This window comes from Trichechus manatus, unplaced genomic scaffold, assembly GCF_000243295.1.
Source record: "Trichechus manatus latirostris isolate Lorelei unplaced genomic scaffold, TriManLat1.0 scaffold00024, whole genome shotgun sequence".
Lineage (NCBI taxonomy): Eukaryota > Metazoa > Chordata > Mammalia > Sirenia > Trichechidae > Trichechus > Trichechus manatus.
The window spans coordinates 264,681-281,817 of record NW_004443960.1 but is presented as its reverse complement, the minus strand read 5'-3'; the positions used below and the strand labels follow the sequence as shown (position 1 = coordinate 281,817).

Sequence of the window (17,137 nt, the reverse complement as noted above, 5' to 3'; positions counted from 1 at the left end):
GGTGAGCCAGCATGGGCTGGGGCGAGCGGGGAGCGCCATCCCGGAGGCGCGGGCGGGGCGGGGCCGGGATTGTGACTCACCTGGGACACCTGAGCACTCACTGGTGCCGCGCAGGGCCGAGCTCCCCACCCTGGCTGGTGCGCCCCAAGTCCAAGCGGTCGGGGTGGAAAGGACGCTCCACGCGCCCCGAGTCCCCAGGGCCCGGCCCGACCGACGGACTGCTGCGAACGCGCCCTCCTGACCTCCTCCCAGGGGCGTGCGTCCCACTCGGAGGTGCAGGGGCCCAGAGGACTCAGCCGGAGACCCGCTCGGGAACCGAGCCAGGCAGTGGGATTCCGGAGCCCACGTGGGCCGGGAGAGGGGCGGAGCTGGGAGAAAGTTGCTTAGTTAGACCCTGGAGCGAGAGCTAAGGGTGGAGGATTCAGGTCCAGCCCGGGCTGAGCGTGACCGCGGCCCTGGTTACTTTCTCTGGAGGCCGTGCTGGACTCTGGGCGGCCCTGTCCGAGGAGCACGGTGGGCCAGGGTGGGTCGGGGGAGAAGCCCCCCCGCCCCCAGCCTGGTGGTTGGGAACTTGTTGGGCCCTGCACTTCTGTCCCTGAGGAAACTCACCCACCCTGAGGCCCGAGGAGGTGGCTGGAGGGGGGGTGCCGTTCCCTCAGGGTTCTGCCTGGGGCAGGACCCCCCCCCCCGGACCAATGGGATGATGAGTACCCTCCCCCTGCCGCACGGCTGGGAGGGCCCAGATGGTGGTGGTTAGGGGCAGAGAAAGCTCCGGGGAGGCCAGCTGAGAGCTCTAGCAGGTGCACCAGAGATAAGAGACGGGCTCAAGGACTCCCAAGCCCAGCCCACATTCCCGGCTTACAAGGTGGCGTCCCCTGACATTCTCGTTTTCCGGCTCTCGGCCCCTCCCCCGGCTTCTCGGGAAATCTCGCTCCTCGGAGCTCCCATTTCTTCGGAGGCTGTACCTTCTGGTTCTGAGCTTGGCACTGTTTGAAATGCAAGGCGGTTTTCCCCCAAGGACTGAGCTCCCGATTCAGTCGCTCCACTGAATACTGCCACCCCTCTTTTTTCCTTTTTCCCCATCCCAGTGGTCAGGCCTGATGAGGGGTCTCCGGTGGGGTGGGGGTGGAGCTGGAGCACCTGGCCGGCAGGGTGGGTGCCTGGCGGGCCCCTCAGCGTTCTCCTCCTCTGCCTTTGCAGGAGCCCTGGCTTGTGGGGTCTGTGGATGGGAGGGTCTCCCCAGAAGACTGCTCTGGTTTGGGGCATCACTGACTGCATCCCAGAGAGGGCTCATGACTTTCTTCCCTGCCCCTCCAGCCCTTTCCCTGCGTCCTTGGACGCAGGTGTGGGCGGGGCTGGGTGGTCCCCCCTCATCTTCCCTGGGGTCAGAATTGTGACCGCCACATCTGGTAACTACCTGGCATGCTCATGGGGATAAAAACTGGGCATCTCCGCTGAGAGGTCAGGCTGCGGAGCGAAGCGAGGAGGCCGGGTACGCCACGTTGTAAGCTGGGAATGTGGGCTGGGCTTGGGAGTCCTTGAGCCCATCTCTTATCTCTGGTGCACCTGCTGGAGCTCTCAGCTGAGCACCAGGTGTCCTTGGAGGCTGGCAGGCTAGGAGGCTGCAGTGCTTCAAGCTGAAGGGGCCTGAGGCCTTGTCCCTGAAGCTCCTGTCCCCTCCACCTGGTGGATGGAGGATAGCCAGGTTTCAGCCCCCAGAGGTCCTCCCTCAGGGTGGGCCTGGCTGGGGTCTAGCAGGGTGGAGGGGTGTGCCCCAGCCGCAGCACTTTAGATTCTAGCTGTGCCATCACGTCATCAAGGGGGCTTCCGTGGCCTCAGGAGCGCCCAGGAGCCCAGCCTGGCGTGCAGGACCCTGGTGGGCAGGGCCCGTGGCTGTGACAGGCGCCCCCTAGGCCCAGCCCCCATCATGGGCTCCTTGAGTTGGCACTGGCTGTTATCTTTTCTCCAGTTGCTCCGCCAGGGGCGGGGGAGGGGTGGTCATGAGGCTGGCAAGAGAAATGGCCGTCACCTGGCTCCTTCACCTGCTCCCCTGGAGGGGCCTGGGTCTGCCACTCCCCCCGTGGGACAGAGGGAGGCTACCTGGCAGTGGTGGGCCGGGGGCACCCAGCTCAGAGGAGAGCCATCACACCCTGCTGTGTCCACAGTGCTGCTTCCTGCTTCTTCCCAAAGCACTTTAGCCTCAAAGGGAGGGGCACTGGGGGGAGGTGCTGTCCACCTCAGGCGGCCAGGAGAGGGGAGGGCACAGCCCAAGGTCACTTGGGCAGGAGGTGTGGAGCCACCCTAGGCCTGACTGGCCACGCCCCAAGCGCAGAGAGCACCCAGGAAGTAACTGTTCTTGGCAGGGGGTGGGGTCCTGGTGCCCAGGGCGGAGGAGAGGAGGGACAGGCCTCACCATGATTACCTCACAGCCTTTAACATAGACCTTGCCTGGAGACACAGGGCTACCAGGGAGGGAGGGAGGGAGAGAGCAGGGCTTGAGGACGGCAGGGGGCCAGGGTCTCCATGTGGGGCTCCTCTTGCTTCTAAGGGGTGGGTGCTGGGGGGCTGCGGGTGGTTGTTCTGGAAGCTGTGACACAGGTGTGAGGTGAGGAGAGAGGGAGATGAGAGTCTGGAGCAGGGAGAGCTGAGGTTCTGAGTCTGAGACCGTTAAGGTGGCCGTGTGGGCCAACAAGGTACCCCACTCCCCAGGTGGCGCGTTGGTTTTGGACATGCAGACTTTGAGCAGGAATGGGAGCCTTGAGGGGATACTCACCGTCCTGGGCTCCTGCCAGCCAGAGACAGCACCAGGAGCCAGAGGGCGGCAGTGACCTTCCCAAGGTCACCTTTGTGCCTGGGGGGCTGACGCAGCACGTGTCCCCACAGATGCGTGGCTCGTGTCTGAGCTCTTCTCACAGACCCCGCAGCAGCTCTCCTCCTACAGCTGGTATGGCAGCGCCAAGCTCTTCCGCTTCCGCGTGCCCCCGGACACCATCCTGCTGCGCTGGCTGCTACAGGTGTCCCGGCGCGGCGGCCCCGTGTGCGCAGACGTGGAAATCACCGTGTATGCGCCTGTCTGCCCCACCCACGCCCCAACAGCTGGCCCATACCCCAAGCTGGCTGAGCTGTACCCTGACAACTCGCTCTCCCACCCCAGGCACTTCCGATACGGCGCCCCCCCGGTCGTCAACCCCCTGAACACCAGCTTCCCTGAGAATACTTCCGTGCCGTTCTCCTTCCACACGGAGATGCTGCTGAGCACAATGCTGCAGAGTAACGCCTCCGTCAACGTCTCCCACCCGGCACCTGGGGACTGGTTTGTGGCTGCCCACCTGCCCCCTTCGTCCCAGAAGATCCAGGTTAAGGTGAGGGGCTGCCTCCCCTGCTCTGGCTGCTGACTGGGTGTCTGGCCCTGTTGCCCCCCAGCCTGACTCTCTGTCCAGGGCTTCATCCCGTCCTGTGCCTACATCTTCCAGCCGGACATGCTGGTCCTGCGGGTGGCTGAGGTCTCTGTGCTGGAGCCTGACATGCCTCTCCCGCAGACCCTCTCTCTCTCACGCCCCAGCTACCTCAAGTGAGTTGGGGGCCGAGGAGGCAGGTGTGGGGACGTTTGAACCCTTGGAAGTGGGGGAGAGGGTGGCACTGCTGTCGCCACCATGCAGGGAGGGAAGTGGGGGCCTTGGCCAGTAGTCTCGCTGGGAGTGAGAGTGGGCAGACAGTTGGTCCCGGGCATTGCCCTGCCTGCTCCCCGTGCACCCCTGGGGGGAGCTGCAGAGCCACCCACCCTCCTGCAGGGTCTTCGTCCCTGAGTTCACACGGGAGCTGCTGCTTGAGCTGCAAGACTGTGCTTCCAACGGGAGCCAGGCCTGCCTTGTGCGCCTGGCCGTGGGCTCGGTCACCCTGCCTTACGACTTCCGGAGGGTGCTCAGCTGCGCTGGCCGCCCTTTGCCCTGCCGTCTGCTGCTACACTCCCCACCCTGGGACCAGTGGCTGCAGGTGACAGCGGAGAGCCTGGCAGGGCCCCACATCACGGTGACCTTGAATGCTGTGGCCACCCTCACAGGTGGGCTGCATGGGTGGCGGGCAGGCAGGGGTAGTTCTGCCCTGGCTGCATCTCGGCTGACCCTGTCCTCTGGCAGCCTGCAGGCCGTGGACTGTGAGCACCCAGCACCTCCTGCAGGGCAGCCCCAACCAGAGCCGTAACGCCTCCGATGGCCCCCAGGACCCTGTCTGCAGCAGTGGGGCAGGCAGCCCCTCCTGCCTCGTGAGCTACCCTGTGCTGCGGGAGGACATGGACGTGGTATCCGTGCGCTTCCGGCCTCTGGACAGGGTCTCAGTGCTCGTGCAGCCCCACATGCCCTCTGTGCTGCGGCTGTACCTCAACACGGGCATGGACAGTGGGGGCTCCCTCACGGTCTCTCTGAGGGCCAACAAGGTACCCCCACTTCCCAGGATTGGTCTGTGGGCGATTCGGGCCCACGGGGGCTCTGATCAGGGTGGTGTAGCCTCAGGCTGACTTTAGCCACAGAAACAGGGTCCAGGAAACCAGGTGACACCAGCCAGGTGTTGGGCCAGACGGGGGTCTGCTCGAGGGACAGGGGCTGCACCTGAGGAGATGGGGCAGCGGGCGGGGCTGAGATCTGAGAGGCGGGCTCCAGGCAGGGGTCCTGGGCAGACACCAGCGCCCTCAGGTGGACGCCGCCCTCCCTGGGCCGCTCTGGGGCCTGGGCCGACCCTGACTGCTTCCCTCCAGACCACGGTGAAGAACAGCACCCTGGTGGTGGCCTGCGTGAATGCGGCCTCCGCCTTCCTTGGCTTTAACGCTTCACACAACTGCACCACAGGTGCGTGGGCTGGCGGGTGGCGGGTGGCGCCAGGCCAGCCACTCTGGCCAGCTCCAACCAGGCCTTCCTGCCTCAGCCTTCTTCCAGGGCCACTTGCTGACCCTGAGCACCACATCCTGGCAGGCCAACCTCATAGTGCCCTTCCCGGAGACAGAAAATTGGTACCTCTCCCTGCAGCTCGTGTGCCCTGAGAACCCCGAGTGAGTGAACCTGGGGACTGGGGAGGAGCACTACCACATCAGTGGGTCTGGCCAGGACTGGGGAGTGGCCCACTTCCTGCAGCACAAGCCCGCCAGCTGCCTGCCCTGTGGTCACCCCTGCAGCAGCCCCAGGACTGGTGTGGAGCCTTGGAGGGACTCCTGGGCCTGGGGGGAGGGGTGTGGCAGAGCTTATGGCTCCAGGCTGTTGGACCAGGGATGGGTGTGGGGCTTGTTTCTGGGTTCGGGGGTCCATCAGTCTGCAACGTCACTGATGGGGCCCCCTGCCTTCCTGGGCGCCCCCATCCCCGCAGGGAGTGTGAGCAGACCGTGGTGCATGTGGAGACCACCCTGTACCTGGTTCCCTGCGTGAACGACTGTGGACCCTATGGCCAGTGCCTTGTGCTCCGCAGACACGGCTACCTATATGCAGGCTGCAGCTGCAAAGCCGGTGAGGGCTGGCCGGAGGCGTGGGCGTCCTTCCCAGCCCCCCACCTCTGCTCGCTGGCACGGGCACAGTGTGGCACTCAGGGGCAACCTGCCTCCCGGCCTTCCCTGCAGGGGCCTGGGTGGGGGCTGAGGCTCAGCAGCACCGCCCCGTGTCCACAGGCTGGCGTGGCTGGAGCTGCACAGACAATAGCACAGCCCAGACAGTGGCCCAGCAGACGGTGGCCGCACTGCTGCTCACCCTCAGCAACCTGGTGTTCCTGGCCCCCATCGCTGTCTCTGTCCAGCGCGCCTTCCTGGTGGAGGCCTTTGTCTATGCCTACACCATGTTCTTCTCCACGGTAGGCCCCGCAGGGACCCTGGGGCGGGCAGGTAGGTGGCTGGGCAGGCCGTCAGGCCCGGCACTCACTGTCCCCCTCAGTTCTACCATGCCTGTGACCAGCCGGGGGAAGCTGTGCTGTGCATCCTCAACTATGACACGCTGCAGTACTGTGACTTCCTGGGCTCTGAGGTGTCCATCTGGGTCACCATCCTGTGCATGGCGCGACTGAAGGCTGTCCTGAAATATGTGAGTGCCCCTCCCGACCCCCAGGGCCAGGGGGAGCAGGGCAGGATCGAGGGAGCAAGTGAAGGGGAGCATCCTGTGTACCCTTAGAAACCTGTGTCCTTCCAGCAGCCACAGGGGAGCAGGGCCAGCTGTTCAGAGGATGCCAGGAAGAAAGGTGGTGGGCAGGGCTAGCCAGGCCCCCAGCTCATCTCTCCTGGGGCCTGGTGCTCTACCCAGGGCCAGAGCTCTCCCAGGAGCCCCCAGCCGCACTCCTGGTCCCTGGTGCCAGAGGCTTTGTGGCTTTTCTGCTGCGGCTGGGACTGGCCGATGGGGATGCCTTCCCTGGTGCCCAGAAGCTGCCGTCCTCTGTACCACCCCCTCAGATCTGAGAACCGGGAACTGCCCGCCAGGGCCTGCTCCGAAGGGCACCCTCAGGAACCCCCTGGGCAGGGCAGGGTGGGAGGCTCGGAAGCATCCCTGGGTGCACTGGGCTGAGTGTCAGGGGCCATGAACTTACAGAAAGGGGAGAACGGCCAGCTACAGCCAGAGGCCTGTGTGTGATGAGACGTGTGGTGGGTATCTTTCCCTTTGTGCCCAATCAGCTGTTTATATAGCGCCGAGGTGACTGAGTTAAGACACAGCCTACACTGATACAGCTTATTAACATAAGAAAGAAAATCCTGTTCCCAGATGGGATTACATCCACGTGTGTAGGGCTTTAGAATTTACCACACATATTTTTGAGGAACACAGTTCAACCCATAACATTCCACCTTTTGCCCTTCATGCATACAAAATATATTCACCCTATCATATCATCTCAAAAGTCTTAAATCAACTCCAAGTCTCAAATCTCATCTTCTGAATCAACTAATCAAGTATGGATGAGAATCTGGGCATATTCCATCCTGGGGCAACATTCCATTCCCTTTCTGGACCTGTGAAATCCAGAATATAAGTTACTGCTTCCAAAGTACGCTGGTGGAATGGGCACAGGGTAGACGTTTCCATTACAAATGGAGAAATTGGAGGGAAAGAAAGGATAACAGGCACCAAGCAAGTTCAAAACCCAGTAGAACAAATTTCCTTCTGCCTGAAGGCTTGAAAATAATCCTGTTCTCTGGGACTATCTGGACAATGAATGGCCCTGCCCTCCAGACTCTAGGTGTTAGCCATGCTCTCCGGATTCTGGGTGGAGGCCCCTAGGCCTTGGGCATCAGCCCTGCCCTCCAAGCCCACTGAGACAGCACCTCTGCTTCCTCAGCTTTGGGGCTCCATTCTGTTAGTCCAGCTGAGTGGCAATCCAAACTGTGGGCCCTGGTAAGTTCCATTCTCTTGCCCCTTGGGCATGGCGGCTCTGCCCTCCCAGCTTTGGGCAATGCCTCATCCTGTTGGCCCACCTGAATGGCAGCCCCACACTCTGGAGCTGAGTAGGTGGAGATCTGACTCTGAAACCTAGCAGGCAGCTTTTCCAAACTTTGAAACAAAGGCAGTTGTTTAATCTTCTGAAATGGAAGCAGCCCTGCCCACTGTGGTCACTCTAGCAGTTCTGCTGATATTTGAACTGTCCCTGGGATGGTGCCTGCCTTTCCTTGGAGAACAACAGATAAACATCTGTCCCTCCATTGGCCTGCTTCTGGCCTGTACAATTCCAGGAGGCAGCCAGCTCCCTGCATTTTGTACTGTCTCTGTCTCGTTCAGTCTGAACTGATGGGATTTTTACTTAGGGTAAAGTCACAGGCTTAATCTCTTGAACAAAAGATTGAGCCCGCATGTTCTTGGTGAGAGTTCAAGGATACGTGTCCTTAGTTTGTACAACAGAATTTTCCAAATTTTTATGTTCCGCGTTTTATTTTTAATAGTTACTTTTAAGTCCATCTCTTTCCTCTCAAATTTTACTTTAAGCAGCAAGGAGAAGCCACACAGCTCCTTTAAGATTTTGCTTAGAAATTTTCTTAGCCAAATATCCAAGTTCATCACTTACAAATTCTACTTTCTACCAACATTTGAACGTAATTTAGGTAAGTTCTTTGATACTGCAAAGAGCATCACCTTCCCTCCAATGTGTAATTACATGTTCATCATGTCCTTTTAAAAGTCTCACCAGAAGCACATTTTAATGTCCCCGTTTCTAGCAACATTCTGTTCATGATGATAGAAGCTCTCATCACAGCTCACAGTTCTTTCTGAGCCCTCGTCAGAATCATCCTTAAAGTCCATAATTCTACCAACAGGCTCTTCAAGGCAACCTAGGGCCTTACCTTGAAGCACATGAAAATTCCTCCAGATTCTACCCCTTAACCAGTCACATTTTAGGTATCTGTTAGAGCAGCATCCCAGCCTCCGGTACCAAATACTGTCTCAGTTTCTCTGGAGTTCCTCGCCAATCTTCAAGTAACGGGTACCTTCGCCTTGTTTACGCTTCTTTCTCTGTGCCTAATCTGCTCTTTTTATGTCTCAAATGTGGTTGGTTTAAAACACACCCTATAGTAATATCTCATTAACATAACAAAGGAAGTCCGGTTCCAAATGGGATTATATCAACATGTATAGGGGTCACATTTTGGGGGGACACAATTCAGTCCATAACAGGATCTCTCCACAGGGAACAGCTGGGGGAGATTGAAAACTCCCTGCCTGGAGCCCCTGGAAGCCTAGGGGTACAGAGTCTGGGGGTGGGGGGCACCACATGTGGCTGTTCTGTGTGTGCTATAGCGAGTGGATGAACTTGGGGGGCACCACCTTGCAGTTTGTCCCAAGGTGCCCTGCCTGGCCACGTCTTGGTGTCTCGAGCACACCTGTCCACCTGTGGACGGGTCAGTGGAGGCACTGGGGCCCAGCAGTGTGGGAGCAGGGGATGGGAGTGGCTTCCCTCCTGTCCAGCAGAGCAGAGATAAGGGGCAGTAGTGGAAGCCAGCAGGACCACCAGTGTGCCCAGGCTCCCTGTGACTTGCAGCCACCTCTGTCCACAGGTCCTGTTTATCCTGGGCACGCTGCTCATTGCCATGTCCCTGCAGCTGGACCGTAGGGGTGCCTGGAACATGATGGGGCCCTGCCTCTTTGCCCTCGTGATCATGGTCTCCATGTGGGTAAGGGTCCAGGGCAGGCAGGCATTCCTATTGCAACCTCCCAGCGATGGGCAGAGCCCAGCCCGGAGGAGAGCTTGAGGCTCCCAGCAGACTCCTATTCCGAGAGAAGAGAGCGTGACCCCTTGCTCTGGTCACCAGCACCCTGCCTGGCCCAAATCCCCCACCCCCGCCGAGTGCACTCTTTGTGCCTGAGGCCTGGACCCAGGACTAGCAGCCTTTGTACCTGGGCCCCCCTCCCTGCCCCCTTGGTGATTACAGTTCCTGTACCCCGGCAGGCCCCTGTGCCCACTGCCCTGCCGCCCCAACCCCACCACACCTGTTTGTTCCAGGTGTACCGCTGTGGGCGCCGGCGCCACTGCTACCCCACCTCATGGCGGCGCTGGGCCTTCTACCTGCTGCCTGGCATCTCCATGGCCACCGTGGCTATGGCCATCTATGCCTTCATGATGACCAGTGACAACTACTACTACACCCACAGCCTCTGGCACATGCTGGTGGCCGGGAGCGCAGCCTTCCTGCTGCCGCCCTGTGAGGGACACACAGAGCCCTGGGCCTGTGTGCAGAGGCTGCCCTGCCATTACCAGATCTGCAGGAATGACCGCGAGGAGCTGTACGCCGTGACGTGACGGCAGGCGGGTGGGTGGGCAGGACAGGGAGAGGGACCCTGTCCAGATTGATTTCCAAACTAATAAAAGTGCCCTGAGCACCCGGAGTAGGGACCACCACCCTCCCAGTGCGGTGAGGCTCCCTGGGTGCTGCCAGCTCAGGCCCTCTGCCATCTGACAGGTCAGTGGTAGCCCTGGCTGCAGCTGGCAGGGACCAAGTATAGGCTGCCGGGGCCTGGTGGGAGGGTAGCTTGATTGGAGACATGGAGAAAGTCTTCCCATTGCCCTGTCCCTGTAAGGGTGTGCTCTGATCCTGGGGCAGGGGGGCCGGAGCCCACCTCCCGTGGGTGGAGTGGGCCACCCCTGAGTGCCAGCAGCCCTGGCAGGGGCTCCCCTCTCTGCCACCATCACTGTGGAGAGAGGTGCCGTGGTCACCGAAGCTGATGGGTGCTGGGGACACAGGGCCAGTCCGCCATGGGGTGACTCTACCATGTGGGCCCAGAGGGGAGCCCCCAAAGAGTGAGGTGTGCTGCCCTGGGGATCCTTCTCTAGGTTGTAGGGCTTGGGAGCCCAGGCTGTGGCTGTCCCCTGCACTGGGTCATGCTTGGAGAGGGGACTCCCCGGACCCCAGCCCGCCTTTGCTGCTCTGCGCTGGGAAGCAGGGGGAAGGGAGCTGATGGCTAGTGACTGCCCGGCCCTTCCTCATGGCGGCCAGAGTGTAGGGGACAGCCCTTGGTGGGCTGTGTCAGGTGGGGGACATGGCCTGCCCCTGGGGGGGCTCCCTTGGCCACCGAAGCATCCTCCAGGCTTCTAAAGGGGAACGGTGTATATTGGGGATATAATTTTTTCTGAATTAAGACATTTTTATGTAGTTTTTATTTTGCTATGATTGGTGAATTTAATATATTCTACAATGATTTTTCAAGTCAAACGAGGTCTGACGTTGTCTGCGCTCCTTCCCCGGGTGGTGGGGGGGCGGGAAATGAGCCTGGCCCGAAGCCCCTGACCCGCCCCTCTGCGCCGCCGTTCGCGGGAAACGCTGGACCGCACTTTGCCGACGGTGCCTTGAGCAACCTCTGTTTCCACAGGCTGTTTTCCATGGTCCCTACAGAGGGAGGGGGCGGGACGAGGGAGCAGATGGATAGGCTCTGCAGCCAGTCAGTGGCGGGCCGTTGCGCGTGGCTTCCGGTTCCGGCAGCGCACTGGGAGGTGTGCGAGCGGGAGTCGCGGTCCGGCCAGAGAGTTGGGGCGGTAGGGCAGGGTACGAGCCGGTGTCCGGGGCCGGGGTCCAGGGCCGGGGTGGGGATCGGAGTCCAGGCCGAAAGCTGGAGCCGGGGTCGGGAGTGAGGATGGAGTCTGAGTGAGGTTGATGGGGTTGGGGGTCCGGATGGGGTCGGTGTGCAGGATGGGATGGGGGTGAGGTCGAGAACGAGGTCGAGGGTGAAGATGGTGTCGGGGACGTGGACGGGTCGGGCCGGGTCCAGGACAGGCTGCGGTTGACGGCGGCCCTCGGTCCCGCCAGCCTCTCCGCGATGCCCTTGCACAAGTTCCCCGTCCACCTGTGGAAACAGCTCCGGCTGCGGGAAGGCATCTACTCGCGCCTGCCCCAGCACTACCTGCGCACGCTGAAGGAAGCGCCCACGCCCACTCCCGTCCACTACAGGCCCCACGGGGCCAAGTTCAAGATCAACCCCAAGAACGGGCAGCGGGAGCGCGTGGAGGACGTGCCCATTCCGCTTTACTACCCGCCCGAGTCCCAGCTGGGGCTGTGGGGCGGTGAGGGCTGGATCCTGGGCCACAGATACGTCAGTAACCACAAGGTGGGTGATCTGTGCTGGGCGCAGGCAGACTTCAGGGGGCTACCGGGCCTCTGCTGCCTCCCCTCCGTGCTGGGTTCCAGAGATAGCCTCAGAGCAAGGGGGACACCGACCGGTCCTGGTGGGGACACACAGGCCCTGCCATATAAGCACACTAGCAAGTGAAGTCACAGATCTGGCAGATGGTACCCTAAGGCAGGGAAGATGATCACAGAGAAGGCAGCCAGGCAGAGGGCAGCACTGTACAAAGACCTTGGGGTAGCTGGGCAGGGAGCATAAGGAAAGAGGCCCCCTGCCAGCGTGACTGATCATAGCTCCCTCAGTCCAAAGGACACGATTGAGGCTGGGCTGCTGCTGCCTCCTCTCAACACTTAGCTGAGAGACTGCCCTAGGGTCAGGCAGCTTGCAAGGGACACAGCCATACCATCCTGCCCCTGGTGGGATCCTGGAGAGGCTGTGGAGTCTCCTGGGCTGGCATCTCCCTTTGCCACACCACCTACCTGGGGCAAGGGCAGACTAGGGGAAAGCCGACTTAAGGGGCAGCCAGGTTCAGGTCCACGGTGGGGTTGGGCAGCGCCAGCCTAGGGGCCAGGATGTCTGGCTCACCCACGGCAGTGGGGAAGGAAGGGCGAGGGGCTGAGCAGGGGTCCGCTGGCTCAGGCCTTTGCGGGGGGCAGCCGCACTCAGGGGTCTCTACTGCACCCTCAGCGCTCTAAGAGGGTGAGGAAGATCTGGAAGCCGCAGCTGTTCCAGCGCGAGCTGTACAGTGAGATCCTGGACAAGAAGTTCTCTGTGACCGTGACCATGAGGACGCTAGACCTCATTGACGAGGCCTTCGGGTTCGACTTCTACATTCTCAAGGCAGGCTGGAGGCGTGGGGAGTCAAGGCTGGCGGAGCCATTGTAGCAGGCTCACTGGGGCACGCTGGGGTGGGTGGAGGGTCACTGGTCGGGACTCTGCTGTGGCAGCAGTGGCGGGAGGCAGGAGCCCTGCAGTCGTGCCTGGCCCTATGCCCAGCCTTCCCCAGACCCCAAAGGAGGACCTGTGCTCCAAATTCGGGATGGACCTGAAGCGCGGGATGCTGCTGCGCCTTGCCCGGCAGGACCCACAGCTGCACCCGGACGACCCAGAACGGAGGGCGGCCATCTACGACAAGTACAGGGTGAGGCTTTGCACGCATCTCCCATCGCCTTGCAGCCCCGGCGGCCGGGCCAGTGGGCAGACCCTCACCACTCCCTCCCCTCCCTGCCGCCCAGGAGTTTGTCGTCCCTGAGGCCGAGGCAGAGTGGGTTGGCCTGACGCTGGATGAGGCTGTGGAGAAGCAGAGGCTCCTGGAGGAGAAGGTGCGAGCACGGGAGGGGGTAGCGGGAGCCACCGGCCTGGGTGCCACTAGTGCGTCCCCCTCTCTGGCCCCCTCTAGCTAGCTTGATGGGGTTCATGGACAGAGAGGTCTCTGGTGGAGACAGCTGGATTCTCACTGCCAGGGCTTTCCTTGCGTTACCCCACCACCCCCTGCTATCCCCCAGGGTCTTCCCTGAGGGGCAGGTGGGGGCCAGGGAAGTGACTCCTACACCCCCAAGGGGGGCTTGTCTTAAGGGCAGGGCTCTACCCTCGGGGCCCCTCGGGGTTCAGCCAGCGCAGATGGATTCCTGCCCCCCAGCCTGGGCTGCTCCAGGCTCCCAGGGGAGCACTGAGCATTTGGGGGCTCTGCTTAGCCATGGGCCAGGCCAGCACAGCAAGGCCCCTGGGTGCTAACTGGGCTCCCTGAGAAGCCCAGCGCTCCGGCGCCCTGAGGCCTGCCCTCACGTGACCCCCCCTCCCCCGTAGGATCCCACCCCTCTGTTCAAGGACTATGTGGACGAGCTGGTGGGGCAGCTTCAGCGGCAGGCGCTGTCTGAGCCCGTGGTGTTGCAGAAGAGGGCCATCAGGAAGTGATGTGGCACTGTGGACTCTGTGGATGGAGAGCCTGGGGGACGGCAGGGCCACCGTGGGCAGTGGGCGATGCTGGCCTGTGTGCTGCCTTTTGCAGCGTAGCTCCCAGGTGGGGCGGGCTCTGGGGGCTGAGGGGTCTCTTGTTGCAGGATCTTGGGAACCCAAGCGCTGGGCCTCCTCGCTGCCCCTTGGTTCCTCCCATCCCCGGTGAGGCCCAGCCGCCCTCTTTGGTATCAGAGGCCCTGCCACGGGTCCGCCACACCCTGGGGAGCCCACCTGGGCCTGTGGCACAAGAACAATAAAGTCTGAGCCGAGCACACGGGGACTGTGTGTGCGAGTCCTTTGCCGAGCTGAGAGGCAGGAGCAGATGGGTGGGGCAGGGGCACAGTCCACTCCAGCTGCCCCCTTCTCGGTGGGACCTGCCCTTCGGGGAAAGCTCAGCCTGTCCCAGGCTCCACAGCAGGACCGAGACCTGGTTTGGTATGTTTTGCTTTTCTCTGGGAGAGGGCCTGCATGGTTGAAGGTGCCTTTCCCCATGGCACGTTGCTGCCTAAACGTTCTGGAACATTCTCCCAGTTCTGAGTGGGTGGGACGAGTCACCAGCAGCTTGCCGTTGGGAGCTGAGCACACCCCACTGGAGCCTGGCCGCAGGAGCTCCGTCTGGGGCCAAGGAGGTCCTGCTGGTGGCAGGGGTGTGATGCCATTGTGGAGTCAGGAATTTCTGTGATCCCCGCAGGAGGCTGGGCCAAGGTGGGGCCTGCCTGGACCTGTGACCTTAGACCTTGGCTGCCCCCCTCTGCCCAGCCAGGGCTGTGCCAGATGCGGGGTGAGGAGGAGGTGTTGGGTGAGCCATCAGACACCCTGAGGTCTTTCCTGCCCTGAGATTTGGGGGGTGCCCTGCCGCCCCGGACCCTCTAAAACGGCCCCACCCTCTGCTGCGTGGGGCTGTGTCACTGGCAAAGCCTCACCCAAGGTGGTGGGAGCCCCTCCCCAAGCCGACCACAGGCCTGTCTCTGACTCCTCTGGGCACCTTGGGTGCGTGTCCTGCCACTCTGTTGTTGGGGCTTTCCCCACACACAGGTGGCTCACACGATCACCCTGCTCTGTGAACAGCTTTTAATTTTGTTTTGCTGCAAGCAGACCGTGGCCAGCCCACCCTGCCCTGGCTCGAGGGCCCGGTACAACGTTGCCCCCAAGCCCTTGGCTCCAGCGGGCTGGGGTTTCCTGGATGGGCCTGCCCTCCTGGCCTCTGCACCATGGGTCCTGTGGGCAGCCCTGACTCCTTCCTGCCCCTGGCCTGCTGCTCTTCACCCTCGAATTCTCAGTCACCCATCTGCTCGCCTCCTGCCCTTTCCTACATATTCAAGGCCCCAGGCAGAGCTGGTCCCTGTGTCAGATTCCTGGGGTCCCAAGGGGCTGGGGTGCTGCCATGGGGGCTCAAGGCAGCAGACCTGGGCCTGGGTCTCTGTCGGCCACAGCAGGCCGGGCTGCAGTTTTCAAGTCTCATCTTGCAATGACTCTTGTAGCTGCAACACTGCCCTGGGCCTGGGGGTCATCTTGGGCCGGGGGCTGGCCACCAGTGTTGCTGACCAGAGGAGGGGGCCCTGTGTGGCCCAGCAGGTCACATGGGTGCATCATGGTCCCCTCCCTTGTAACCTGAGCTGACTCCACCTTCCTGGCGGGGCTACTGTGAGGATGCTCCAGGTCAGTGGTGGAGATTGCAGCCGGCGGGACTGGGCGGCCGGCCTTTGAATCCCTGCGACCATGAGCCCTTTCTAGTGAGAGTGCCGATACGTTCTCGTACACGTCCTTGACTCAGTGACTCATAGACCCAGCTCCCCCCCAAAACCAGCCCAGGTTGAGGGACAGGTCCCCTGTGGGCTGGTGCTTCTGCTGTTCCACCCTTCAGGAGGCAGGTATGTGGCGGGGGGGCATGGACGTGCTCAGACATGGATATACACACTCAGACATGCCTACGCACCACCCAGACACACAAACATACATGCAGACACATGCTCAGACATGCACATACACAGACATGCCTACGCACCACCCAGACACGCACACATACATGTGGACACATGCTCAGATGTGCACATACACAGACATGCCTACGCAGCACTCAGACACGTGCACACTCAGACGTACACAAACACATTCAGACACGCTCAGAAACGCACGCTCACGCACAAGGAACCAAGAGGTGAGCCGCGGTGGTTGGGGAAATGCTGCCGCCCTTGCCCCTGCCCTCCACGTGTGCCCCCACCTCACCCAGGCCGGGGCTGGCTGAGCCCCCCTACTCTGCCTCCACTTGTTCCCACCACAGACCCCACCTCTCAGTCTCTTTCTAGCTGTCTTCCTGCCTTGTTGAGGGCTTTCAGCCTCCCAACCCCTGGAGCTTCCAGCCCCCCTATTTCCCGGAATTCCAATACCCCTTAGCCTCTGGAGCCCCTAGTATTCCTTGCTAAGGCCCTGCAGCCCCTCAGGTCCTTGGGGGGGCACCTGTACTGACCAAAGTTAGACCTGCAGAGGCCGCCTGCCCTGTGCACCACCATCACTACAACCGTGATTGGTCACCTGGGTCTCCACCACTGCCTGCCTGCAGTGCAGACCCGGCAGCTCCAGAGGTGGGCTTAGTTAGATGACGTCCCCAGGCCCAGATCCCCTCGACTGTCTCTCCTTTCAACACTGGCCGGCCACCCCAAGCTGCAGCCAGGTCCAGAGAACACATAGCCGGCGTCAGCCCCCCACATCTCCCGACACCCCAGAATGGGGCTGCAGCACCAGACTGTCCCCCCAGCCACATCAGGCTGCAATGGGCCTGTGCCCTCACCCCATACCCTAACCCTGGGCAAGGCCTACCTCCTGGTGACTGCAGCACGGCTGGGTTGCCCCTCGAGGCTGGGGACTCACCCGTCTGACCCTGCTGTGGCCCGTGACAGGGTGGCCCCGGGCTGCATGAAGCGGTCTGGAGCCGAGCCCAGGGGCCAGTTAAGCAGCTCTGTGTCCTGTGGCTCTGAGCCAGCCCCCCGGCCCACCTGAGCCCACTCCTCAGAATGTGTGACCCTGTGGGCCTGCATCCGTGCTTCCCCTGCTGTGGGCTCCTCAGCACCTGCTCCTCACAGTGCTGCAACTGTGCTCACCTGTCCACCTGGCAGATGTGGTGGGCCTGGGCCAGGAAGTGGGACATGGCCTTCATGGAGCCTAGGCCAGGGGGTGCCGAGGGGCATTTGGGCAGATGGGGGCTCCAGGGATGCTCCACACCCCACACCGCCGTCCAGGGAGTGAAGCCCGGGTCTCGTGGCTGCAGGTGGGTAACGCGCAGAACAGAAAGGAGCCGGGCTACAGTCACGGGATGCAGCTGGTCATCACAGGGCACTGAGGCCTGCCAGGGTGGGGAGTTGAGGCTGGGGGCAGGGCCACACTGGAGACTCACAGCGCTCTCGAGGGGGAGTGTGAGCATGTCTGTGTCACGGGCGGTGGCTAGTGGGGGCGTAGCAGAGGGGTCCTTTGGGGTCTGAGGTGGCTCTGTCCACCTGGGCGGTTCTCCCTGCCCTTTCTCCCACTGCCTTACTCCAGCCTGGGCCTGGGCTCAGCCCCTGGGGCAGGCCTGACCTGAAGCCCTTCTCTCAGCAGCAGCTGCAGAGGAGCTGGGGGCTGCT

At 61.9% G+C, this 17,137-nt stretch overlaps 2 protein-coding genes across 3 annotated transcripts; both read left to right on the top strand.

The window, feature by feature from the left end:
* Positions 1-2,548: 2,548 nt before the first annotated feature.
* On the top strand, positions 2,549-10,653 carry PGAP6 (post-GPI attachment to proteins 6). The gene is made up of 12 exons (XM_023728375.1): positions 2,549-3,061; positions 3,155-3,362; positions 3,441-3,571; positions 3,792-4,060; positions 4,137-4,432; positions 4,751-4,841; positions 4,918-5,041; positions 5,353-5,489; positions 5,648-5,826; positions 5,907-6,053; positions 9,005-9,121; positions 9,451-10,653. Exons 2-12 carry the CDS (start codon positions 3,246-3,248, stop codon positions 9,745-9,747), a joined length of 1,905 nt encoding a protein of 634 aa, XP_023584143.1. The 5' UTR covers positions 2,549-3,061; positions 3,155-3,245; the 3' UTR covers positions 9,748-10,653.
* A 278-nt stretch (positions 10,654-10,931) lies between these two features.
* On the top strand, positions 10,932-13,781 carry MRPL28 (mitochondrial ribosomal protein L28). 2 transcript variants are annotated; one of them, XM_023728333.1, is made up of 6 exons: positions 10,932-10,987; positions 11,249-11,546; positions 12,252-12,404; positions 12,571-12,705; positions 12,800-12,886; positions 13,371-13,781. In XM_023728333.1, the coding sequence occupies exons 2-6, from the start codon at positions 11,259-11,261 to the stop codon at positions 13,476-13,478; spliced, it is 771 nt and encodes a 256-aa protein (XP_023584101.1). In that variant the 5' UTR covers positions 10,932-10,987; positions 11,249-11,258; the 3' UTR covers positions 13,479-13,781. The 2 variants fall into 2 exon arrangements, with proteins under 2 accessions (XP_023584101.1, XP_023584102.1); XM_023728334.1 differs by lacking the exon at positions 12,800-12,886.
* The last annotated feature ends 3,356 nt before the right edge of the window (positions 13,782-17,137 follow it).